Source organism: Heptranchias perlo, chromosome 33, assembly GCF_035084215.1.
Source record: "Heptranchias perlo isolate sHepPer1 chromosome 33, sHepPer1.hap1, whole genome shotgun sequence".
Taxonomy (NCBI): Eukaryota; Metazoa; Chordata; class Chondrichthyes; order Hexanchiformes; family Hexanchidae; genus Heptranchias; species Heptranchias perlo.
Window position 1 is genome coordinate 6,467,315 of NC_090357.1, and position 26,123 is coordinate 6,493,437.

Here is a 26,123-nt window from a genome sequence, read left to right on the forward strand (position 1 = left end):
TCTTACCACTCTTTGGGTAAAGAAGTTTCTCCTGAATTCCCTATTGGAATTATTGGTGACTATCTTATTAGGGAATAGTTCACTGTAAACTGGCTTAGGGTTGCCCAGACTCATTTTACATAAGTCCCTTACCCAGGGAGAATTTCAGCCCAGCAGACTGAGCTGGATTTGGGCCCAGGTCTCAGAGATGAAAGCTAAGTGGCTAAACCACTGTGCCATCCGGAATCTTTTGTACGTTTTATCATATATTTCTTAAAAATTGAAATAACAATTTGTAGCACCAGACCTCATTGTGTTATTACACCTCCCCGTTGAGAAACATAGTGGTGTTTTGCACAATACTGCACCATAACTGTTTTACCCCTTAATGGGGGTAGCAGCTTCACCAAAAGTTATTTGGGAAACTTTGTAAGAAAAGCCTTAGGTCAACTTCATCTTGACTATGCCAAGCACAAGGGTTGCAATGATGAGATTTCCACCATCAAATGGCCAAACACTAGATCTTGAAGGAAGAAGCAGCAGACGTCCAGGTGCCATGGGTGGCCTGTTAATTGGTGATGGAATTGGCAGCATCAGCAGTATTTTTGAAAAGGCCAGGGCAGGAGGACAAGAGGGCAAAGGTTTATGGTTGTGAAGGGCAAAGTTAGGGCAGACTCCAGGAGGAAGTATGTCTTCACACAGTGGTTAATTATCAGTTTGAACCACAGGGATTGTGATTGAGACCAGGAGACTGGACTCATTTAAGAAGCAGCTACATACTGGAATGGGGGACAAAGGGGTTAGTCATCTGGAGCAAAGTGCCTTCTTCATCGGATCTGATCTTGAGGCCATGTGATCTCACAACTTGTTCGATCAAAGAAGCAACAAGATGGCACAACTCACTGGAGTGCCAACAAGTTACATCTTGGAGTGGTAGGACATGGCTTTGTGATGACAATTGTCCATATCAAAATTTTCAAGATTGGCTCATTTGATTCATTGAAATTGTAACAATAGGGCGAAGGCTTGAAGTAGCTGGGGACAAGTCCAAAATCAAGTTAGGAATAAGAAGGTAAATCGGGAAGAAACTTTTTCACCCAAAGAGTAATAGAGTTAAGGTACCAGGGAAGCAGACGATACAAATGGGTTCAGTAGATAAATAATGTATTTTTAGAGGGAAAACAGATTGATAAAAGGAAAGATAGGTTTGATCTATCAAGAAAGGACAGGTTTTTTGAGCCAAATGGTCTTTTCCTGTTCCTAATAGTATTCTGATCTCAAATGTGCCAATGTAGAGAGTTGTTAAATTGTGTCTTCATATCTCCATATCATGGAGATAGAGTCACTGCAGCTCACTGTCCCGTACTCCTTGGTATCGGAAGAGCTACACATCAAAATTAAACTCATTAAAACATAGTGATTTGACATTGGAGCTTGTCGGAGCAACTACTTAAAGAAAATTCCTGGTAGCGCGTCTGTTGTGTTCTGTCAGCTTGGTTGAGTCAGTAGCTCTCTCACGAGGCTCTGCAAGACTTTGAGCATATAATCTAAAAATGACCCTCCAGTGTAGCACTGAGGGAGTGTTGCATTCTCAGAGTGCTGAGGTGTTTGGCCCTTCACTTAATTTAAGGGACCTAATGGCTGTTTTAGGCGGCCGCCAGGGACTATGCAGTAGTGATGGAGTGTCGCATTCCCAGAGATGCCACGTAAACCTTGTCCCTCCTTAGTCATGAGGAAGCTCTTAATAGTATCTATAAATTGAGCCTCATTTGTGCTATTTTTGTGGCTCGAGTATGACTCTTGTACTTATACACTTGGTCTGCATTATTTTGTTTCAACATCTGTGCCAAGCCAGAGATCATCTTATAATTGGGAATAGAAAAACAAATCAGCTTACTAGTAATGTCGAATCTCACCTTGATCAGCACAGCATTCATCAAGGTAAAACTTTAGAAAATGTTAAAATAAAGGAATGTTAACCTTTAGAGAATGAATGTTCTTACTTATAATAATACTCAAAATAATAGGGTTCACAGATTTATTAAGCATATGATAACTATCCTTCTACTCTGCCTCAACAATGTGCCTTACCCTCGCCCACAGAAGAACATCCTCTGTTGCACCAGTGTGACCTTTCCATTTCCCACGCCACATCTTTCTGGGAGTGTTATTGACCATTTAATGCCAAATGAGGTGCAGCTTTGCACTACGGGCACACAGTGACTAGGGTCAAGGACGAAACTGCCTAACTCCTTTTACGTAGGCCCCCTAACAACTAAAAAACAGAAGTGACTTTCGTCCATCCTGAATTTAAACAAAGTCCCAAGAGGTGAAGGAACACAGCCCTAACCCACGGCACTTTCCAACCCAGTAAATGCCGTGCTTTTGACAAACATTTTCAACTTTTTCTTTTAGGATACAAGACTCTCTTAAAATGCCTATCCGGAAAGTTCTGCAGTCGAGAGCTAATTGGGATTCTGGGTCCTTCAGGTGCTGGGAAGTCGACCTTCATGAACATTCTGGCAGGATACAGGTGAGTCACAGGAATAACAGATGCTTATTACCATCGATTCTTACACCGATAATCCATTTTTAAACAGAGGGAACTTGACAAACTTTAGTATTGCCTTGGAGATAATCAGTTATCCAATTTCTACATTTGGGCAGTTCAATAAACATTTAGAGGATAAACATTACAAGAATGGGCCACACGTGAAATGATGACATCGAGTCAGATGCTTACTCACCTGCCTTTAGGTCCCCTCACAGAAATCGGACAGCGATGAGCAGAGCAGATATCAGGCCTGCGGCTGTCAATGATGGATCCAGTTTTTTGGTAACAATCAGCGAGGAGGGGAGCACGACAAAAAACCCAAATTATAAAGAATTAAGATCAACTTTGGTCTCCTTCAGTTTGGTTCCATCCATTTCTACCTGTTTGTTTTCATTGTTTGTTCTTTCAGTATTAATTACTGATAATGCCACTGGAGCAAATGACTTCAGGATCTACTGACTCTGAACACGAAGGGAGTTGAACATTCGCTGGTAGAGTTACGGTCATAAATGTAGGGAGAACTCGGCATCAAAAATGTGTTTGTCAGTGCAGCTCCCTGGCCCAGCTAGGGTCAGGAACCCCTCTGATCCAGTTCAGTCAGCAAAGTTGGGACAAAATGAAGGACGCAAAAGGACGTTGACTTTAATCCTAATTATTTTGTAACTTTTTGAGTTTGATGGTGAGATTCGATCTGAGACGCACGTTAAGGAAACGAACTAAGTACGAGGGGAGACTGAATAATATTCATAACCATCATGAGGTTCTATGACCCTAAGATTCATGGTTGAGGATCAATGCCTTCAGCGTACTCTTCCTGCTCTGGACGTGACTGGCGATTTTCCATACAAAATTTCTGCTTCCAAACTGCCCTTTTACCAATGGTAAAGTATATAAAAAAACTATAATAAATAGCAGCTGGGAGATAACAGTCAATACACAGCTGCCTCCATTTATATTATCAAGAATTAACAGCCAATTCCGTAGAATATACTTCCCCTTTAAATACAACCTCTTTAGATGACTTCTAAATTCCGTATTCCATAAATATGTAATATCCATGCAGCAGCACCTCAAGCTAACATTATGTCTGCGGCTGAGGGGTTGATTTTCAAAGAGGTGGTTAGGGTTTGGTCAACTCAATCAAGTAGAGTCCAATTTTCCGCAGGAATTGAAATTTTTGTTTTGGGGCGAGTTGAAAAATGACCGTTTTTGTTTATTAACACTTCCTTCCTCCTCCTTTCAGGAAAACGGGAATGAAAGGCCAGATCCTGGTGAACGGACAGCCTCGGGATCTGCGAACGTTCAGGAAGATGTCCTGTTACATCATGCAAGACGACATGCTCCTCCCGCACCTCACAGTCCTGGAAGCCATGATGGTATGTGCTCGGCACAGACATGCCATGTGTCCAACAACAACAACAAGTTGCATTTATATAGCGCCTTTAACATAGTAAAACGTCCCAAGGCGCTTCACAGGAGCGTAATTAGATTAAAAATTGACATCGAGCCAAAAAAGGAGACATTAGGACAGGAGACCAAAAGCTTGGTCAAAGAGGCAGGTTTTAAGGAGCCTCTTAAAGGAGGAGGGAGAGGTGGAGAGGTTTAGGGAGGGAATTCCAGAGCTTAGGGCCTAGGCAGCTGAAGGCACGGCCGCCAATGGTGGGGCGAAGGAAGTGGAGGATGCACAAGAGGCCAAAGTTGGAGGAAAGCAGAGTTCTCGGAGGATTGTAAGGCTGGAGGAGGTTACAGAGATAGGGAGGGGCGAGGCCATGGAGAGATTTGAAAACGAGGATGAGGATTTTAAAATTGAGGAATTGTTGGAGCAGCAAATCACTAAATGGGGGAGAGGAACTATACCCTAGTGAATGGATCGTTATCTTGATTTAATTTTCACTTGAACCTTTTCCTTCCTGTACTTTATTCCTGTGTTTGTGGAGCTCCAGGTTTTTATATGTTTATTAAAGTGAGTGCTGAGAAGTTGAAATTCTGTACTTTCTTGTCCCAAGTACAAAAGGTCTGCAGCCTCGGGTCAGAACAGGTAGAGCGTGGCTTAGTTGCGGAGCAAAGCTTCCTCTGCTCAGCTGCAATAATCTACCTCAGGCCCAACCAACGCTGTAGGTTCCACGGGGATTATCTTCAACTTCGGGGAAGGAAAACTGGCAATAGTGGATCGCCCGTTATACACAACGACCGATTTTCATTCCCAAAGGTGCGTAATGGGCGGCCGTTACACCCCTGCCATTTTTGTCCCCCTCCCCACATCACATTGCCAGCCATCATTATGGCCTCTCCGAGCGAGATTGCCTGTCTTATTAGTGGCAGAGTACGAACAGTTTTCTGCTGTCCACTACGAACTGGATAGATACTGTCCAAACTCATTTCATGCAAGATGCTCAAAGCCAACACACAGAACTTGTCTGGGCCGGATTTGAACCCAGTTTCGAGAGGTGAAAGGGCCGAACCCACCCTGCCACGCAATTCCCCCGGTTTGCTTTCGAACATTAGATTTTGAACGCGTGATGAAGCATCGAAGCAATCGTGACATTGACCGCCTCATTGTACTCGCCTTGGTTTTCTAACCTGGGGAATTGTATTACAAAGCAGTTCAGTGGGTAACATTACCCATTTAAAACAAGAACAGGCAGGTCTCTGCTGTGCTTCTGATGCACTTCGCAGGTCGGAATTGTGTGCGAAAAAGATCAGCGTGCGAATATTCAGCATCCCCCGCTCATGTACCCACCTGCTGGTTTTGTTTTTTCACACTGCCGTGTGCCATTCACAAGTGTAATTGGTTTTGACGGTGAGCCAGAACAAGCAGCAGCAGGTTGAAATGAAACCGGTGCTTACAAATTTTCAAAACAAAAGAGGAAAAAATGCACGGGGTGAACAGAAGACAAAGGGATGTGAGTAAATCCCGCCAGCAAAAGGCAGCTGAGTGGGAAAAATAAAACAGAAGGTGAAACCCGAGCTCCAGCGAGCGTTCCAGACCTGGCCTCAAGTGCCAAAGTTGAATAGTTCACAAGCGACAGGGTCACATCTCAGTTCCTGTTCAGTTCGGAAGTCACCGTAAAATCCAACGCCTGAGCTGAACCATTCAACAAGTGTCAACTCGCTTCAGTTGGTGACACTCTTGCCTTTGAGCCTGAAGATGTTGGGTTTCAGTGAGGCGTAACACTCTAGTGCGGTACTGAGGGAGTGCTGCACTGTCAGAGATGCTACACTTTGGATAAGGTGGTAAACCGAGGTCCTGTCTGACTGCTCTGATGGAAGTTAAAGATCTTACCTCGCTTTTGGAATCTCCTGGTGTCCTGGTCAACATTCCTTCTTCAATCAACAGCAGCAAGGAAGAAACAGATGACGGGATCATTTATTACTGTCTTTGGCACGTTGCAGGCACAGAATGCCTGCTTCGTTTGGCTGCATCACAACAGTCCCTGCATTTCAGAAGTAATTCATAGGAACATAAGAATTGCTAGACGAGAAAAGTCCAAGGTCCGCCCAGTTCGCCTTCTACCACCCTGGTAGTCGCATTGTACAACGATAATGGAACTGTTAACTAATCATAGCAATCAACCTCTATCAATGAGTCTACAACAGATCCAGTCATGAGGCGAGGTAAACCCCAGTGATGGAGAGCTTTGGGAACCATCGGTCCAATGTCACTTGATCCTCCCATGCTTGCTACACATACCACATGTCTCAGTTTACTCATACTGCCTCCCAAAATGTTATTTTCTGAAAGAAATCTATCTATCATTAGATAGAGACATTTTGGTGATATCATAAGATGCTTTGTAATAATCAGTTTTTCATAAAAATACAAGCTGTGTGGTGTAAGGAGGCACAAATCCATTGATCAAGTCATTGGTGGAGGTGATTGATTATAGAATAATGAGTGTAGCTATAAGGCTGCGGCCGCATCAAAGGAACTCCGCAGATAAAATCACACCCTTTAACTCGGAAGTGTCTGTTCTTTAACAGAATATAATTTATACAGTTGGGATGGTTTTCCAAGTACGGATTGGCACGCATAGCAGGAAATCTCAGACCGGTATAGGCTCCCAAATACCAATGCATACTTGGAAAATTGGCCCTCATGTGCCAAATTTAAAGGATGGAAAATCTAGCTGGCTCCCTCCTCAGCATTGCAATCCTCCCACCTAATTTTCCTCGATGCACTGCACCCACTTGATCCAATATCCTCAGGTGCAGGAACAGGAAAATCTGCCTAATAGTCGCTCTGGACCCCCCTCAACCCCTCTTACAATGTGCAAATAGTGAAAGGCCTTATTGACCTCCACTCACTGTAATACTTTATTTTTGTACGATTTCCAAAGGCAGTTTATAAATGTGCAGTTCGTTGGATGTTTGAAAGTAGTTCAATGCCAGAGAAGATCAAATTCCTCATGAAATGAAGATTTATTTATTTGTTCCAAATATAATTGATCCTATTAGGCTGGAATGGAGGTGATTCGTTGTCTCACTATCCCTTGAACTAAGGAATTGAATGATAGTGTCAGGTCAGCCTCTGTCATGTATGTTTTGGGTTACATCAGGTAGTCCCTTTTGGGCAGGGAATCCATTGGAAACAGGCTGCCAAATTCATCAGGGATTCCCTGCGTATAAACATGTCTTCCTGAATACAACTGATCCACTAATTGGACCAGCTTGTGTTTACCCTTCAACATATTTTCTCCAATCCAGTTCTTTGGATGTTTCTCAGCCTACCTTTCCCATTTCTTATGTCTCCTTGCCTTTCCCTCCTCTCCTCGGTGTCCAATTGATGTCCAATTCTGAGTTAAGCTATTCTCCCACCATCCTCTCCCATGAATGTTCTTGTGCCACATACTGCCCCTTGCTAGAGAATGGGCATCCAGTCAACCCACTGTCCAGCCTTTGCCAACTCTGCTTTACAAGTCCAAGCTGAGGGGTATGCAGTTGTACCCCGTGGACTTTGTTTTTCCTTCCTTCGGAAGGAACCTTCGAAGGGAATGTCTGAGATTAGACGCTTGCAGTGTAGGGAATTGACTTTCTTGGGAGGTTTAGCCGTCCTGATGTAAATACATGCAGATTTATATGGAGCAACGGCAGGAAAATGGAGCTGAGGTGCAGATCAACCATGATCTAATTGAATGGCGGAGCAGGCCCAAGGGGGTGAATGACCAATTCCCTCTCCTATGTTCCTGGAACCTCAAAAACAACTGTGCCAAAGTTTATTCATGAAATGCTTCCATTCCCATAAGAAAGATTTTAAATTGAACACATCTCTCATGGAATGTTGTCCTTCTTGTTGAAATCCCTAATCTTCACTGCTTGTGTTCATTGCTTATAGCGTGACATTGGATTAAACCACTCACTTGAACAAAACTTGTACTCTTTTTTCATCTCCTCATTGTTCTGTCAATCTTCTCTTCCCCATACTCCTTCCTGGGTGCCATTCATCATCCAGTATCTCGTCCAAATGGCTGGGAGTTTAGTCCATCCCTGGCCTGATAGCCCCACAGCAACGCTTGCTGCCATTTCCTTTCAGTACCACTTCAGTCACATTACAGCGTTGCTGCCTGAGGCGATGTAACCTGCAAGACGACAACTTGTATTTACGGTATCTTAACGGTGGGAAAAGGATTCGGTTCGAACTTCTGACGATTGTCAGATAATTTATGTGGGAGTGAAATCTCTCTTAACAACGATGAGGAAAATGTTTGTTCTTTTCTCCCTAATTAATGACCTGCTAATTAAATCATGGGAACCTGTGGAATTGAAACACTCGATTTCTGAGGATTAAATTTTCTTCGTGGGACATTAATTACTGAGAAAAGGCATATCCTATCAAATTGTTTCACAAATCAGGCCTATGATTATTGAATGTTGAGTTATATCATTCCACCACTTTTTACGTGACATTGAATTTTATTCTTTATTTTTACAGGTTTCAGCCCACCTTAAGCTGAAGGAGAAATTAGAAGTTAAAAAGGAATTGGTGAGTCATGAATTCTTTTGATAGCAACAAAAGCAACAACTTGCGTTTATATATATAGTGCCTGCAATGTAAAATAACAAGCGCTCCAAGGAACTTAGACTGGCATACGGAAAATGGAAACTGAGCAAAGAGATTAGATTGAGTGACCAAAAACTAGGCTGAAGAGATGAGTTTTGAGGAGGTTTTTAAAAGGGGACGGGGAGGTGAACAGGCCGCGGGTTTTGCATAGAATTACATAGAATTTACGGCACAGAAACAGGCCATTCGGCCCAACTGGTCTATTTCGGTGTTTATGCTCCACACGAGCCTCCTCCCTCCCCTCTTCATCTAACCCTATCGGCGTATCCTTTTATACCTTTTTCCTGCATGTGTTTATCTAGCTTCCCCTTAAATACATTTATAGTATTCACCTCAACTGCTCCTTGTGGTAGCGAGTTCCACATTCTAACAACTATCTGGGTAAAGAAGTTTCTCCTGAATTCCCTATTGGCTTTATTGGTAATTGTAAACAATTTTACAACACCAAGTTATAGTCCAGCAATTTTATTTTAAATTCACAAGCTTTCGGAGACTTCCTCCTTCCTCAGGTAAATGTAGGTGACTATCTTATATTTATGACCCCTAGTTTTGGCCTCTTCCGCAAGTGGAAAAGTTTTCTCTACGTCCACCCTATCAAACCCTTTGTGCTCGGAGATCTCGGAGGGTTGTAGGGCAGGAGGAGGTGACAGAGATAGAGAGGGGCGAGGCCATGGAGGGGTTTAAACATGAGGATGAGACTTTTAAAATGGAGGCATTCGGGATTCTCTCAGGAAAAGGGCGGGGCCGATAACACGGCCCTATTGAACCATTCAGGGCAGCACCCGGGAAATCTTCCAATTTCCCATATAGCCAGTCCGCATTTAGCGGGCCACAGGAGGAGGTCACTGTTATGATGGCAGATCAGGAGACTAACGGAGATAACACATACTCACACGGAAGGCTCGGGTGGTCTATCAGCCCTACAGCGGTCAATTTATTTACGTTGAGGAGATCAATCGACTGCGAAAACCGACAGCTCAGGGCACCCGCGTGAGGGAAAAGCGCACAAGAGTGACAAAGAGTGTAGTGTCGGTCCCCTGCTCACTCGCGGTCCGTTCTTTTCTAGAACAGTAACAACAAAGAGATGTGTTCACAACACCAGTCAAGGGTGGGGAGGTTCAGGAGAATGAATGTAACCATTAATGGGAACGGGACTAATTGGATAGCTTGTTTCAAAGAGCACAGGCGCGATGGGCTGAATGGCCTCCTCCTGTGCTGTTTCATTCTACAATCATTAGTTATTTGCTGTCTGGTTCTAACCCTTTGCGTAATATCCCGTTTCTAGGTGAATGAGATTCTGACCGCACTGGGGCTGCTCGAATGTTCCAACACCCGAACTCTTTCTCTGTCTGGTGGTCAGCGCAAACGGTTAGCCATCGCCCTGGAGCTCGTTAACAATCCGCCCGTTATGTTCTTTGACGAGCCAACCAGGTAAGAGGGGAGGAAGGTAGGGTGCGTTCCAGCAGGTCACCTCATCTCTTCGGAGATGGTCTGCGTGAGCCTGCTGGTTGGTGTTTCTTTGCCTGTCTCCATGTATTTGCTCTCTCTGTGTCTCATGCTACGTTTTGTAATAGTAGATGGAGGTCAGTGCACTATCCATATTCCGATGCACACAGTGCCACATTCGAGTACTCCCCGGGTTGCCATTGGAGAGAGGCTTGGGCAGCCTAAGCGGGCGAGTGCGTAGGGCACGGGATGGTGTAGGTCAGGGGATATCTGATCGCAGTCGGGCAGAGCAGCAGTTCCTGCAGACCAGCAGTGCAGGTTCTGCACAGACATTCCGCTGACCAAAGATTAACGTCACAATGCATTCAGGCTGTTGCCCACAGCCATCAGTGCCCGAATATCTGCCCTCGCAGTGTAAACAGGGTGGACCCCACATTCCCAGAACCTAATCGTGATGGGTCATCAGGTTTAATCTATGTTTGCATCGGCATTTATCATCTTTCTTTTCTCATTTCAATGAAAGGTTACGTATATAGTTCGGACAAGATGTTAGGTGCCTCATAGAAAAATATCTCGGAATGCTTTACAAAAGGGAGCAGGAGACAGGGACAAAAATTAATGCGGGCAGGGGAAACTTGCATGGTCGAAAAAAGACAGGCTTTTTGGAGAAAGAGAGGAGGAGGCAAAGGGAGGTGAGTTCCAAGGAGCAGGGTTCCTGTGACTGAAATGTCAGCTTTCTGGTGGTGACAGTCTAGTCCCGGCTTCTAGTGGCTGGAAAATCGATAAACGGCTCTGATACAGCGGCTTAATTTGCATTCGAGTTCGAGTGCCCAGCACCCTGTTCTTTGATAAGTTTTAACCGCACACACAAAAAGAGGCAATTGCAGGTAGGAGCACATTCAGGTTGCTGTCGTTAATCAATGGTTTTTACAGACTTGACGGGTTCATAGACTTGTGTGAACTGGCCCATTGCAATGCCAGGTTTCCATAAATATTTACTCAGCAATAAGGTCACACAGTCTGAACTCGGATGATTTGACCCAGGTAGGTGACAACTGCTATTTAGCTCAGGTGGGGAATTTTTAGAAGGGATGCGCACTCTAATTTTCTGCGGGAGTGCTCCTGCAATTTGCGATACACGCTGCTGGTGAAAGAGGGTCCGCATCAGGAGCGCACGTTTGTAAAAATACTTAGTCCCTTTCGGGCCTTTGTGAAATCCGTGCCTCCATCTGAAAAGGCCGTGAAGCTGAGACGTCTCGCCAGCTGACTGCAGCGGTGGAGTTTGATTGGTTCAGCTCTGAGCAGTTAGCGCAAAGAGCCTGGGGCATACAACGTGAGACAATCGATGGAAATGCTCACTGCCATTTTAGCAACGGACAATCTGCAGGTAACAGAATTGCCGCAGGATAGGAAAGAAAGTGGGAGGGATGGGTAACACGGGGCTAACCATTAGCTGGAGATGCTTCATTAGACCCGTGATAATCGCCAACTCTCCCGTCGAAGGCCAACATTCTTCTGCTTGAAGGCCAGTCTCAGGCACGCACCGTGTCCACAGTAGTGAAGGCAGCTCTAAGTCTGTGTCACGTCGTAAATAAGCTTCTGTCCTGGCTCAGAGGTAGAATCCCCTGCTCAGGCCTTTGACTAAAATAGCAGATCGGATCCCGATCACCGCCTGGGGCGCCGATCGGCATATTTAAGCAGGACCCCTGCCAGCTTGGGTCGGGTAGTTTGCTCTAAAGAGCAGGTTAACATCGGGAGACGTCGGTATGGAGTTCGGATCGTTTGACTGCTCCCCCAAGCCTGGTTTCCGCCAGGCTGGAAGCGGTGGGCGGGGGGAGTTAAAATCGGGGCCAGAATTTGTCTCTGGCCACACAGACCAGGAAGACCCTGGGTTTGATCTCAGTCTGTGCTGAGTTAGCTGATCTCAGCGAAGCCACAGCACCCAAGGGTTAGAGAGTGGAAAATAGGTTAGGCTCCTGATGAAAAATAATAAAAAATAAAAAACAAGGTATTGATGGAGGTTGATGTGTGAGTGCATGTGTGTGGAGGTCGTAAGGGCAAGATCAGATTGGGCTGTGATGTCGCCCACAGTTGAATAGCCCCTGGCGTTCAGCGTTGAGGATCACAAATAAAGAATGGCCACTTGGATGAGGTAGTAGAGGAAGGCCAGTGCCTGTGGAGTGAAACCTCAAAAGAGGGAGTGAACACCTGCAGGAAAGGGTGGAGAGAAAACCTGAGGTATAATTGGGGGGGAAGCATTGTGTGTCTGACTCCCAATGCGGTAATTGGGCAGCTGGCAAGTAAAGGCCTGGAATTTGTCCGCAGGGATGGAGGAAGGGGAAGGAACGACAGGGTCAGTGGTTTTATTGGACAAAAGGTTGTTCGTTTTAACGGGCTTTATGGATGCTGGGGTAACCCCACCTCCCGTAACAACAACAACAACAACTTGCATTTATATAGCACCTTTAATGGAGCTTCAAAGGAGCGTAATCAGACAAATATTGACACCGAGCCACATAAGGAGACGTTAGGACAAAGAGGTAGGTTTTAAGGAGCGGTTTAAAGGAATAGAGAGAGGTAGAGACGAGGAGAGGTTCACGGAAGGGAATTCCAGAGCTGAGGGCCTAGACCGCTCACTGGACAAGAGAAGCAAAGGGAATCGCACTGAGATCCAGCTTCGTCAGGCAAGCTCTGCATAGACGATCAGTGACACGAGGAATAGCAGTGCTACCGAGGGCTAGAGGAGGAGAGGAAATGGGGTACAAATGGCCACTGATCTGTATCACGAGCACCAGACAAATGTAACCCTATTTACAATGTCTTTCTGTCTCTCTCCCTCCGTCTCAGTGGCTTAGACAGTGCCTCCTGTTTCCAGGTCGTATCGCTGATGAAGTCACTTGCTCAGGGTGGGAGAACAATCATCTGCACAATCCATCAGCCCAGCGCCAAACTCTTCGAGATGTTTGACAAGGTACAAAAAAAAATTAAATCTTTTAGCATTGCAGTAGAAACAAGATTCTGATCTGTGAAGCATGTTATAGGAACAGGAGTAGGCCATTCAGCCCCTCCAGCCTGCTCCGCCATTCAGTTAGATCATGGCTGATCTGTACCTCATCTCCATTTGTCTGCCTTGGTTCCATATCCCTCGATACCCTTACCCAAAAAAAAATCTATCGATCTCAGCCTTGAAAGCTCCCATTGTCCCCCAGCATCCACAGCCTTTTGGGGTACTGTGGGTTATGTTATGTGTGAGTTGTGATATTTGATATTTAGTCAGGAAATATGAAAACAAAATCTGTCTGTGTCTGGCAGGCAAAATGACTTTGCACAATTATTGTATATAATATTTACAAATTAGAATTTAGTGGACTTTTTTGCACTTCAATTTAATCTGACAGAATTGTAGGCCCAAATTTATAAATCCAATATCTGCAATGAGGTTCATCCTGTAAAGTTAACTGTACATTTCATCCTCCATTATATAATGCTATTTTCATCTACAAATAACAGTGAGAATTTATTTTTTCAGTTCATGCCCCTCCCTCCTGAAGGGGCCCTGACTCATACTGGGGAAATGGTTCCATCAACCGTGTAAGCCTCGGACAGTGAATGTGGTCTGGCAATTCAGCTACAGGGACCATCACCGCATACCCTGATCTGACATTGCTTGCTGCCTGCACCACTTGTGCACTTCTCATCAGGTGTCACTGAATGACGGAAACCCTGGCTGATTTTCCCCCCCACCCCGCACTCTAGCCCAGACCGACTGAGATGAATTGTGGTGCCCTCTTACTGTGGCCCTGGGTGAGATCAGCTCATTCAGCACAGACCAGTGTTCAACCTGGGACCTTCTATCAAAGCTTAGTATTACACTGGGCAGTGTATTTGCCCACTGAGCTATTGAGCGAGCAATATTAAGAATAAAAATAATTTTTTCATTTATATAATTACTGGTACGGTAGTGTAGTGATAATGTTACTGGACTAATAATCCAGAGAACATGAGTTCAAATCCCACCATGGCAGCTTGAGATTTTGACTTTAGTTTTTAAAAATCTGTAAATAAAAAGTTGGCATCAGTAAAAGTGACCATGAACCCATTTGGTTCACCAATGTCCTTTTGGGAAGGAATTCCTTACCTGGCCTGTGCCTATATGTAACCCCAGTCCCACACACCAAAGTGGTTGACTGCCCTCTGGAGAGACCAAACACCTGGATGGGAGAACCTTCACCACACGGACTGCAGCGGTTCAAGAAGAAGGGCCCACCACCTTCTCGGGGGCAACCAGGGATGGGCAATAAATGCCGGCCTTGCCAGCGACACCCACATCCCAAGAATAAATAAAAACAAGAGAGGCCTGGCATGCCATTCATTGTATCAAACTGCTTGTGGGATGGGCAATAAATGCCAGCCTTATGAGTGAGAATAAATTAAAAACAAACAAACAAACAATACAACAATGTACCTTGAAGACTGTGAACCAATATTTACGTTCTAATCAGGGACAGAACCTGTGAGACTAAAGCTCAAGGGGTTTATGTCATCTGAATCCGTCAGATAGAGGCCTCCGTTATCCTCTTATTGTCCTTTAGATGACAGTTATCCTTTAAATACATGAAGGGAAAAAAAATTTCAGGGCTATGAGAAAAGAGCAGGGGAATGGGACTAATTGGATAGCTCTTTCAAAGAGCCGGCACAGGCATGATGGGCCGAATGGCGGCCTCCTGTGCTGTAATATACTATGATATTATGAGATGAGATGATCCATTGATTTGAGTGGACATTAAAGATGACATGACACTTTTTGAAGAGAGTTCTCCTGGCCAGCCATTCCTCCCTCAACCAACATCACCAAAAACAGATTAATTGGTCATTTGTCTCTTTTTTTCTGCTTGTGGGATCTTGCTGTGTGCAAAATGGTTGCTACATTTGCCAACGTAACAGGAACTTTAAAGTAATTCACTGTATGTGACGCACGCCTTGAGCTGGTTCTGAGAGATGTGATAAAGTGGTGTATAGTGTGATGGGATACTCTCCACTTGCCTGGATGATGTGGAGATGCCGGTGATGGACTGGGGTTGACAATTGTAAACAATTTTACAACACCAAGTTATAGTCCAGCAATTTTATTGCTGGACTATAGCCTGGATGAGTGCAGCTCCAACAACACTCAAGAAGCTCGACACCATCCAGGACAAAGCAGCCCGCTTGATTGGCACCCCATCCACCACCCTAAACATTCACTCCCTTCACCACCGGCGCACCGTGGCTGCAGTGCGTACCATCCACTGGATGCAGTGCAGCAACTCGCCAAGGCTTCTTCGACAGCACCTCCCAAACCTGCGACCTCTACCACCTAGAAGAACAAGGGCAGCAGGCACATGGGAACAATACCACCTGCACGTTCCCCGCCAAGTCACACACCATCCCGACTTGGAAATATATCACCGTTCCTTCATCGTCACTGGTCAAAATCCTGGAACTCCCTTCCTAACAGCACTGTGAGAGAACCTTCACCACACGGACTGCAGCAGTTCAAGAAGGCGGCTCACCACCACCTTCTCAAGGGCAATTCGGGATGGGCAATAAATGCCGGCCTCGCCAGTGACGCCCACATCCCATGAACGAATTTTTAAAAATACCAGACCTCATTTGTAATACAAAACCTCTCTGTAATCACTACAGATTATTTTTCTGTAGCTAGGGGATACCACAAGCTTCCCATCAGCAGCATCCTGTCTCGCTCTTGCACACAGCACGAAAATAACACTCCTCAAGCACGCTGCCCCCTGAAAGTTTAACACTTGGCCCCTGCAATAGGAACAATTTTTACCCATCTATGTGAGAACAGCAACTCAGTAAAACAAAGGTTTTTAAATTGACAGCCGCTAGCGTGCAATGTAGCTAGTTTCTTTCCCCCACACGCTTCCCTGAGACAAACTACTCGAGCTTCTTTCAGAAAATAACATGTTGGGATACAGTATGTGAGTAATCTGAGACACGACATGTGGTGAGTGGAACATGCTTGGGAGGAACAAGTGACTTTTAGACCTCCCAAAGCTCTCCACCACTGGGGGTTACCTCATGTCACGTCAGGGTCTGTTTTGAATGAATTGATAGAGATTGATTGCTTTGATTAGTCCATTATCTTTGTATCATGCGACTACCAGGATGGTAGAAGGCGATCTAGATGGACCTTGATCTTTTCTTCATCTAGCATTTCCTGTGTTCTGTCTCCTGGTGATATCATTTTTGACACATTTCATAGGTATTTTGAAGGGGCGGAGGGTGAGAATTTCTGTTCCACCAGGTGAGGGATATTAATGTTTGGGGATGGAATGCCTTTCATTTCAGGGCTCGGTCTCAGCATCAGACACTGTCGGGTTAGGTATAGAACAGTTAGATACAGAGTAAAGCTCCCTCTACACTTTCCCATCAAACACTCCCAGGGCAGGTACAGCACAGGTTAGATAATATCTCCAAGATTGTCAGACCATATGTAAAACATTCCTGGGCTTAATTAATTTATGCTAAACAGATGTCAAATTATATTATTTTTTTTTAAAAATCATTCAAAATATACCATTTACACTAAAGCTCCCTCTACACTGTCCCGTCAAACACTCCCAGGGCAGGTACAGGGTTAGATACAGAGTAAAGCTCCCTTTACACTGTCCCGTCAAACACTCCCAGGGCAGGTACAGGGTTAGATACAGAGTAAAGCTCCCTTTACACTGTCCCATCAAACACTCCCAGGGCAGGTACAGCACGGATTAGATACAGGGTGAACCACAGATGTTAGCTCGGCCTCCAATCCACACTCGCTTTGAGCAGAACTTGCCTGCTGAGGGTGTCTGAGAGGCAAGGAGAGGGGTGGATGAGATTGGGATCATGGGTGGAGTCTCCCTCACTCGCTGTCACGTGAATACTGACAATTGGTCAGGACCAGCAGTGTTGGTGGCTTTGGGGTAGAATAACAGCCATCTGCATTTGAACTGAGCCTGGGTTCAATTTGGTTTTCATAACTGAAAAGTGGACAAAAAAAAGTCTGATGTTTGATCACTGAGTTTTTAATTTAAAAACTTCCTGGGTCACGGCCTGGACCCTAAGATTTAACATCAGTTGTTTTTTTTTTAGTTTGATACAGTCTTCTTACAAAGGGGTGCGGTGAGCAGGTCCACACTTGCGCAGCCTTGCTGTTGTATTTTTGGACTGGGTAAAGGGTCGTAACCCATCTGGGGGCAGACGGCCTGCCTGCTCTCTGAGGTGCGAGGTCTGAATCGGGGATGGGGTGGGGGAGAACTGGCAAAAAGAGGTGAAAAAGAAAAGGTACAGGATTGAGCTGAGCAACGAGTGTTTTCATGCCGCTGTTCTACATTCTGAGATCAGGTCCTCTGGCTCGAGTCCAAGGGATTGCTCAGCATCTGCCCAAGGCTAAATGCATTTCGGGTCAACAGAGGAACAATGACCCCTACAGCTCAACCATAGACTGTAGTGTTGACTGCCACCTTCTGTCATATGATGGCATTGCAGATCATGAAATATTAATCAGTATTAAGTGTTTTTTTTCCTCTCCCTATGTTTAAATGTGTTCCTGATAAATTATAGCCTCTCTTTTTCCTTGGAGTGTGCTTTCTGTTCAAGGAATGCAAATATGTTTCCCAAGCAGACGGAATTGTGTCTTACAAGACCGTTCTTTCAACATTATGACCCAGGTTCAAACTCAGGCCAGGGTGACGGCATAAAAGTTTCCTCCATCATTTGGTGGCGATATGAGTTTGAGGAATTAGAATAGAGATCCCAATCCTCAATGCAAATCACCCATAATTGGCATTGTCCCAGGTAGCACTAAACCACACAGACCAACGAGTGAGGAGAAGATTAATTTGGTGGTGATGCCCCGTCCCCTCTCTCTATCGGACATTTGAATGATGCACTGGCACCTTTTAGGCACGAGCCCCAGCATGAGTTGGGAGGCAGGCAAAGGGGTGCAAATTCAAAAATGTAACAACAGTAATGAGGTGAAAGACCATTTAATCTTCTTTTCATGGTTGAAGGAGGACTGTTGGCCAAGGCAGAAGGACACCTCACCCATCTTCTTCAAACATTGCTGTTAGATCTTCAAAGTCCACCTAAACAGGCAGATGAAAGATGAGTTTAACATCTGCAAAAGACAGCGCGGCACTCCCTCAGTACTGTAGTGGAGTGTCAGCCTAGATTACATGCTCATTGGGAGTGGGGTTTGAACTTACAACCTTCTGATTCAGAGGCAAGAGTGCTACCCACTGAGTCAAGCTAACACTTGGAAAATTGAAAAATGATATGATTTAGAGACAGGGCTACTGGATTATTGAAGCCAACAGTGTCAGAGAATTGACTAGGTGTCAGCAATGTGTGTTGAACCAACTTTGGGTATTTCCACTAATTTAAATTCAGCTCTATTAGGGTGTCAGAAACTAACTCCATCAAGTTAGTCATCCCCAATCCCCCAAACATGATGTCATGTCATCTATTTAAACAAAAAATATTCAACAATCAGCAGAAATGATACAACAAGGCAAAAAGTAATCTGATTTTCTTTCACAAGGCGGCCAAGTTGGGGAGACTGTCCCTTTTAATAACGAGGAAACTTTTAACAGAGCGCTTTTTAATTCGAGTCTCTTTTCTCTCCTCACAGCTCTTCATCATGAGCCAAGGGCAGTGTATCTACAAAGGGATAGTTCCCAGCCTTATCCCCTTTCTTAAAGGACTGGGCCTGCATTGTCCAACCTATCATAACCCTGCTGACTTTAGTAAGTAAGAAGGCACTGTTCTATTAATAGGCTGTAACAAAACATTGGCGGATCAGCCCACAGGACCCCAGGGACTATGTCCAGTCTGCGCTGAGTTAGTTGAATTCAGCCCAGATGGCAATCGGGAGGCTACAAACGGCCTCAGTACATCTAGCGAGGAAGAAATCAGCTAGGGTTTCACCCCCTGACTCCTGCTGGAAAGTGTACGTGTGTCAACGTCGGGTGAGATCAGGATTGTGTTTGGCTGTGATGCCATACACGGTTGAATATTTGTCGACATTCACCATCTAAGCTCACATGTGAAGACTGACTTCACTGGAACGAGGTATTGGAGTGTTGCTGACCCCATGGAAACTTACCCCCAGACTCCGCACCTTCAGGAAAGGAGGGGACACAAGGGAAATGTGGAGTGTTTCCGAGCAAAATTCAAAATTCAGGCGTTTGCATTTTGCAAGAACCTGGAAGTATTTTTTCGTTTAACTAGTTCCCATTTCTCATTTATTGAATGAATTTTCTCCTATTTTCTAGCGGAGTAAAGTGACCTAAAGAGGGGAAAAATTAAATGTAGTTAAAAAAGGGAAAGAAAAATAGAAAATAAACGAGATTATTCAACATGTGTTAGAAACACTAACTGCAATGGTTTGGCACAAAACAAAAACTCCAAATCAAGTTGCACTGCCAAGTTTAATGCTAGTTCAATGAGTTTGGGCTGGTTTAGTGCTAATTCTGTGAATATGAGCCTGTTTAATATTAATGTAATGTTGTGACCCATTTTGTTGCTGATTTAGTGAGTATGAGCCTGTTTCAGTGCTGGCCTAATGGGTAGCCTGTGTAACTGCTGGATCAGTGTATGTTAGTTTAGTGATAATGGCTCATTTGCTGGTTTAATGGGTATTACCCTAGTACTAGAGCTAGTTTAATGAGTGTGGACTTGCTGAAGCAGTGCTGGTCCAGAGAGTAAGGACTCACTTTAGTGCTGGTTTACCTAGTAGAACGCACTATTCCCTGTGCGCAACACCCTGGCACATTGGTGAAGCTTCTCTCTCGCTTGTACAACACCTTTCCACTTGTTCTTTAGGCTTTGCGTTGGGGAGGCTGTATGGTGACCCCTCCGAATTCAAAGCCTGAATGTACCTGGTTAATTCTCCACCCCACCCCGTTGCTGTATCTTAAATGAGCTTTAAAATCCGTACTTTTCGCTCTGCCCGTGCCCCGCTGATTTTGCTTTCTTGCCCAGTTATCGAAGTTGCCTCGGGCGAATATGGAGATTTGAACCCACTGCTGTTTAAAGCTGTGCAGGATGGAATGTGCAACATGGCAGAAAAGAAGAACTCATCCAATGGGAGTGACCCATCAGCCTGGAAGTCCCAGAGCCTGACGGTAAGTACCAGTTAGAATCAACTCTACGCCTCACAGAACCTTGACATCATAAAGAAGAATATACGGGTGGACTCCAGCTTGGTAGAATTTTTAATGGGTGCCTGTTATTAAAAATAAAACTACATTTCCCACTATCTACTGCAGCTTCCCATATTCCATGAATAAAACATCACGTAAAAGGCTGGATACATTAAAAGAAAGACTTGCGTTTATATAGTGCCTTTCACTACCTCAGGACGTCCCAAAGTGCCTTACAGCCAATGATGTAGTTTTTGAAGTGTAGTCACTTGTCGTGCAGCAAACATGGCAGCCAATTTACGCACAGCAAGGTCCCACAAACAGCAATGTGATAATGACCAATCATCTGTTTTTAGTGTGAGGGATAAATATTGTCCGGGTCACCGGGGAGAATTCCTCCGCTCTTCATTGAAATAGTGCCACGGCATCTTTTGCGTCCACTTGAGAGGTCAGACAGGGCCTAGGTTTAACGTCTCATCCGAGCGACGGCATCTCCGACAGTGCGGCACTCCCTCAGTACTGCACCGGATTGAGGAAAGGCCAATTGCATTGATAAGCTTGTGGAAAATGGGAAGGTCACACTGCCGTGAAGGGCGGTCCCCAAAGGGTGGAATTAAAGCCTCATTGCTAGAGTAGAAAAGCCTTAGTGTGCGTCAGGCTGTGTACAGGGAGGGGGCTGCTCGATGTTGAAACTGAAGGCCAAAAAATGGAAATCTGTTCCATTCTGTGGCACTTATATCGTCAGTTTGACGAGCACAAAAACGAGCAATTTAGATGCACTTCTGATTCTCTCTCTTTCCCTGTACAGGACACAGGCCCCATTGAGAGCCATACATTTGCCATAAGTTCCTTTGTTCAGTTTGGTATCCTCTTCAGAAGAACCTTCATTTCCATATTGAGAGACATGGTAAGGCCAGCTGGATTTGTTACTCTGTTTCGAATTGCAAAATAATTCCGGGAGTGAGGGGGGAGGGGTGGGGAGGGAGTCGGGGGGTGGGGGAGGGAGGGAGTCGGGGAGGGGGTGGGGTGGACTCAAATTCACTTCAACTCCCTTTTGGCCAGGGAGGTACCCTGCAGCTGAAATATTCCTGTTGGAAAGTGTGGGCTTGTGGACGTCCAGTGAGGCCAAGATCAGTAAAATAAAAAGGTAAGAGCTGGAAATACAATTGAGGGGCTGCACTTGGCCGTAACGCCCCTGGCTGGGAAGGGGGGAGATCACCCAGCGTTTCCACTCCCGAGTGTTCGCCACTGACCCCTTGGTAGAAGGTCCTCATCTGTGGAATTTGGCGGAGGACAGAATTGAGCTTTGTCGTAATGGCTTCCGCAGTCAAACCTCCAACCTTCACCGTCTGGGCTCACACATGAAGATTGGTTGTTGTAGAATAAAACTCCTGCTTTTAGAAGGAGAGTGGGGAAAATTAATATATTTGTTAAGGTGTTTGTTGAGTGGGACGATGCCCAAACCTCACCCACTTGACTATTTGATGCATTGTACATTTCTGTTGGAAGTATCACAGTGGGCCCTATTATCTTGTCTTCTGTAGGTTCTGACCCATCTACGGTTCATGTCCCACATCTGCATCGGAGTCCTGATAGGTCTGCTGTACCTCAACATCGGGGACGAGGCAGAGAAAGTATTTAACAACACAGGATGTCTCTTCTTCTCCATGCTTTTCCTCATGTTTGCTGCTCTGATGCCGACCGTACTGACCTGTAAGAAAGGATCTTACTCTCGTGTTGTTTGATCATGACCTGCTGGATGTGTCTTGGAGCTTTGTCTTGGTTTTCTCCTGAGTGGAGCTGATTAGATAATAAGAAACAAAGAACTTGCATTTATATAGCGCCCTTCATGACCTCAGGATATCCCAGAGTGCTTCACAGCCAATTAAATGCTTTTCAAGTGTAGTCACAATTGTAATGTAGGAAACGCGGCAGCCAATTTGCACACGGCAAGGTCCCACAAACAGCAATGTGTTAATGACCAGATTATCTTTTCTTTTTGGTGATGTTAATTGAGGGATAAATATTGGCCAGGACGCTGGGGAGAACTCCCCTGCTGTTCTTCGAAAAATAACATGGGATTTCTTCTGTCTACCTGAGAGGGCAGACGGGGCCTTGTTTGACATCTCATCCAAAAGATGGCACCTCTGACAGTGCAGCACTGCACTGGAGTGTCAGCCTAGAGTTTGTGCTCAAATCTCTGGAGTGGGACTTGAACCCACAACCTTCTGACCTAGAGGTTAGAGTGCTACCCACTGAGCCATGACTGACATAATGGAGATGAGTATAGTGTACGCATTGTAAACGTTGCTTTTATTGCCAACAATCTAATGGTTGAATAATTGTCATTCATGAGAGCCACCCGTTACTTTTCGGGGTTTTCCCCAATACCTGCTCTCGTGTTCATGGCTAGATGGCAGTTTCCATAAGCAGACCGAGACTCTTATGAACATAAACCTGTGTCTCCGTTTACCGCCCTGTACGGATTAGCTTGGCCACGTTTAACAATTAATATTTAACGGAAGTAAACTGCCGTGTGGAGAACACGTGGGATGCTCTCCCGTCACCTTCGAAGGCGGAAAATAACATGTCGGATCAATGCGTACAGGCTAAAACTACTTCGGTTTACTTACAGGTTGAAGCACTCTACAAAAACAGAAATAGCAAAAATACTGAAGCTGCACAGTGCATCAAAGCAGAACTGGAATTAGTCCACGAGGGGTTAATGTACTCTTTTCCGAAGCGTGGTTTCTTTCAGTCTCCTCTCAGGCTTGAAAAACCCAGTCTCTGATCATAGATATTGCAGCTGTCAGGAATAGAACCCCAGAAAGTCTGTCGATTATCGTTTCCTTTGAAGAACAAACGATTTCTCCATAGCCAAGCAATCAAAATTGTAACTTTTTTTTTAATATAGAGGTAGATGAGGTGAGGCTAATAGTTGAGGCTAATAGACACCTGACAGCAGTCGAGAAAGACAATCGTGTCCCTGTGGTGAAAATGGAATCAGCATATGAACCTCCCCCCACCCCTGTCCTTGTCCTTCAAAGAACCTATAATTTGATTAAATTAAGATAAGAGTACAGTGGTTTTGACCCAGACACACCGCCCAAGGTAGCTGTTATGGTTTTCCAAGGACGCGCTTGGAATCCATTTTGAAGGCATCAATCACTGTGTGCGTCTTGTGCGATGAATCCTATCTGTTCATTTTGCTACCATCTTATTTTACATTTACATTTTCTGGTGAATTTTTGTGAAATAAAGAATGTCAGTGCAGCGAAGTGGGACATTTTTTCCACTTTTAATTTAATATCAGTATGACGCACATAGGCCAGAGCGAGAGTGCAAGTTCCCTCTACTGTTCTAACAATGGGGTTAAGACACGTTGGTGGGTGGGGCAGAGGGAGCTTCACTCCGTGCCCAACCCATGCTGTGTCTGACCTGAGTGCGCTTGACGTTGATGTCCAGGGAAGCAAAATTCCTCTTTTAATGAACAATGGTAGATTGCCCGATTTTTTTTCCCCAATAATTAACAAGCTGCTGATGAAATTGCAAAAGTGCAAGGCTTTGAAATGTGCGATTTGAGAATGCAAATTAGCAGATCATTAATTACAGAGACAAACATTCTTGCATTTTTTTCATTTTTACCATGTATGCAAAGTTGACCAGCTCCATTCCCCTGTATCCCCCCACGCCCCCGAACAAAACGACTCATCCATTCAAACTACTCCCTATCAGTAAGGAGAAGCTAAATAAGTACATGAGGGAGAAAGGAATAGAAGGATATTTTGATAGGGTTAGATGAGGAGGCTCGAGTGGAGCATAAACACCGGCATCGACCAGTTTCTGTGCTGTAGATTCTATGAAATACTATGTAATGTAATAGTGTTTTCATTAAATTGATCTCCAGCAAATATCACTGCCAACAATGACTGGTCTTTATTAGTTATTTAAAACCTGTATAGACGGAAATCTCGGTTACTAATTTTCTCTCTCGCTTCAGTTCCACTTGAGATGTCTGTTTTCCTGAGGGAGCACCTCAACTATTGGTACAGCCTCAAGGCCTACTACTTGGCTAAAACCATGGCGGACGTTCCCTTTCAAGTATGTACTGCGTAAATATCTATTAACGTTTGCCATTGAATCAGTATTAAATTAAAACTGTGCATCAATCGTGAAGAACAGGAATACTGGGATTTTTCCAGTGAAGTAGAGAAGACTGAGGGGAGATTTAAGAGATTTTTTCTTAAATTAAGAAGGGTTTTGATAGAGTGAATATGGAAAGATTATTTCCTCTGGTTTGGGGATTCCTTAACGAAGGATGAACAATGTCAAATCGCACTGAGGACGAGGCGAGAGCTTAGAAGAAATGTCTTTACACAGAGGGTTGTGGTTGAGGCAGAGACCATTGCTTTCTTTAAAGGATAAATATTTGAAGGAGAAGAAGATACAGGGCTACAGGGAGAGAGCAGGGCAGTGGGATTAGTTTTACATTGCTCTAGCAAAGAATCTCAGCCCAGACATGATGGGCCAAATGGCCTCCTGTGCTGCAGACTTCTGTTTTTCTAACTGAAGCCACCCCTGCCATATCATCTGCCTAGTTTTGGACTTGACAACAGATTGCAAGTCTGCCATCCACGGGCTGTTCTCTGTCAGATGGGACATTCCTGTCCTGGGACACCACTGTGTGCTGAAAGGTCTATTGTTGAAATCATAACACTTTTGTTTTTACAAAGGCAGTAAAGTTGAATATTTTTTTTGCTTCTGAATTTCAAAACGGAAGTGATGTGTCAGAACTTCCTAGGCAGAATTCCGAAGGAAATATTGGCCGATCCCAATCTTAAATGGATGTTCCTCCTCCTGCAGGTGATCTGCCCAATTGCGTACTGCAGTATTGTGTACTGGATGACAGCACAGCCGCCTGAAGCTGCTCGGTTCCTCTTGTTTGCCTCATTTGCCACGGCGACTGCATTGGTGGCCCAGTCACTTGGACTCCTGATTGGAGCTGCTTCCACGTCTTTACAGGTAATTCTTCGCCTCAGTACAGGAACCACACAAAACTACCCAAAGATTGTCAATCGTAGAATCATAAAACGATACAGCACAGAGGGAGGCCATTCGGCCCATCGTGCCTGTGCCGGCTCTTTGAAAGAGCCATCCAGTTAGTCCCACTCCCCCGACCTTTCCCCGTAGCCCTGCAAATTTTTCCGCTTCAAGTATTTATCCGATTCCCTTTTGAAAGTTATTGAATCTGCTTCCACCACCCTTTCAGGCAGCGCATTCCAGATCATAACAACTCGCTGCATGAAAAAGCTTCTCTTCATCTCCCCTCTGCTTCTCTTGCCAATTACCTTAAATCTGTGTCCTCTGGTTACCGACCCTCATAAGAACATAAGAACATAAGAAATTGGAGCAGGAGTAGGCCAATCGGCCCCTCGAGCCTGCTCCGCCATTCAATAAGATCATGGCTGATCTGATCCCAACCACAAATCTAAAGAACACAAGAAGTCGGAGCAGGACCCGGCCACATAGCCCCTGGGCCCTCTCCGCCACCCACAGGGCATTGACCGATCCGAACTCAGCTTCATGTCCAATTTCCTGCCCGCTCCCCATAACCCCTAATTCCCTTTACTTCTAGGAAACTGTCTATTTCTGTTTTAAATTTATCTAATGATGTAGCTTCCACAGCTTCCTGGGGCAGCAAATTCCACAGACCTACCACCCTCTGAGTGAAGAAGTTTCTCCTCATCTCAGTTTTGAAAGAGCAGCCCCTTATTCTAAGATTATGCCCCCTAGTTCTAGTTTCACCCATCTTTGGGAACATCCTTACCGCATCCACCCGATCAAGACCCTTCACAATCTTATATGTTTCAATAAGATCGCCTCTCATTCTTCTGAA

The 26,123-nt window shown here is 44.9% G+C and overlaps 1 protein-coding gene across 2 annotated transcripts in view; it reads left to right on the top strand.

Annotated features, from left to right (window-relative positions):
• abcg4a (ATP-binding cassette, sub-family G (WHITE), member 4a) overlaps nt 1-26,123 on the top strand; it is a 58,899-nt gene that overhangs the window by 29,364 nt on the left and 3,412 nt on the right. Inside the window, exons 2-12 of one of the 2 annotated variants that reach the window (XM_067970750.1) lie at nt 2,395-2,512; nt 3,777-3,909; nt 8,463-8,513; nt 9,877-10,022; nt 12,885-13,008; nt 18,715-18,829; nt 20,067-20,209; nt 21,036-21,134; nt 21,772-21,940; nt 24,228-24,328; nt 25,091-25,249. In XM_067970750.1, coding sequence (XP_067826851.1) covers nt 2,395-2,512; nt 3,777-3,909; nt 8,463-8,513; nt 9,877-10,022; nt 12,885-13,008; nt 18,715-18,829; nt 20,067-20,209; nt 21,036-21,134; nt 21,772-21,940; nt 24,228-24,328; nt 25,091-25,249 — 1,358 coding nt within the window. Of the gene's footprint in view, nt 1-2,394; nt 2,513-3,776; nt 3,910-8,462; nt 8,514-9,876; nt 10,023-12,884; nt 13,009-18,714; nt 18,830-20,066; nt 20,210-21,001; nt 21,135-21,771; nt 21,941-24,227; nt 24,329-25,090; nt 25,250-26,123 lie in introns of both variants that reach the window. The other variant, XM_067970749.1, reaches the window with a different exon arrangement.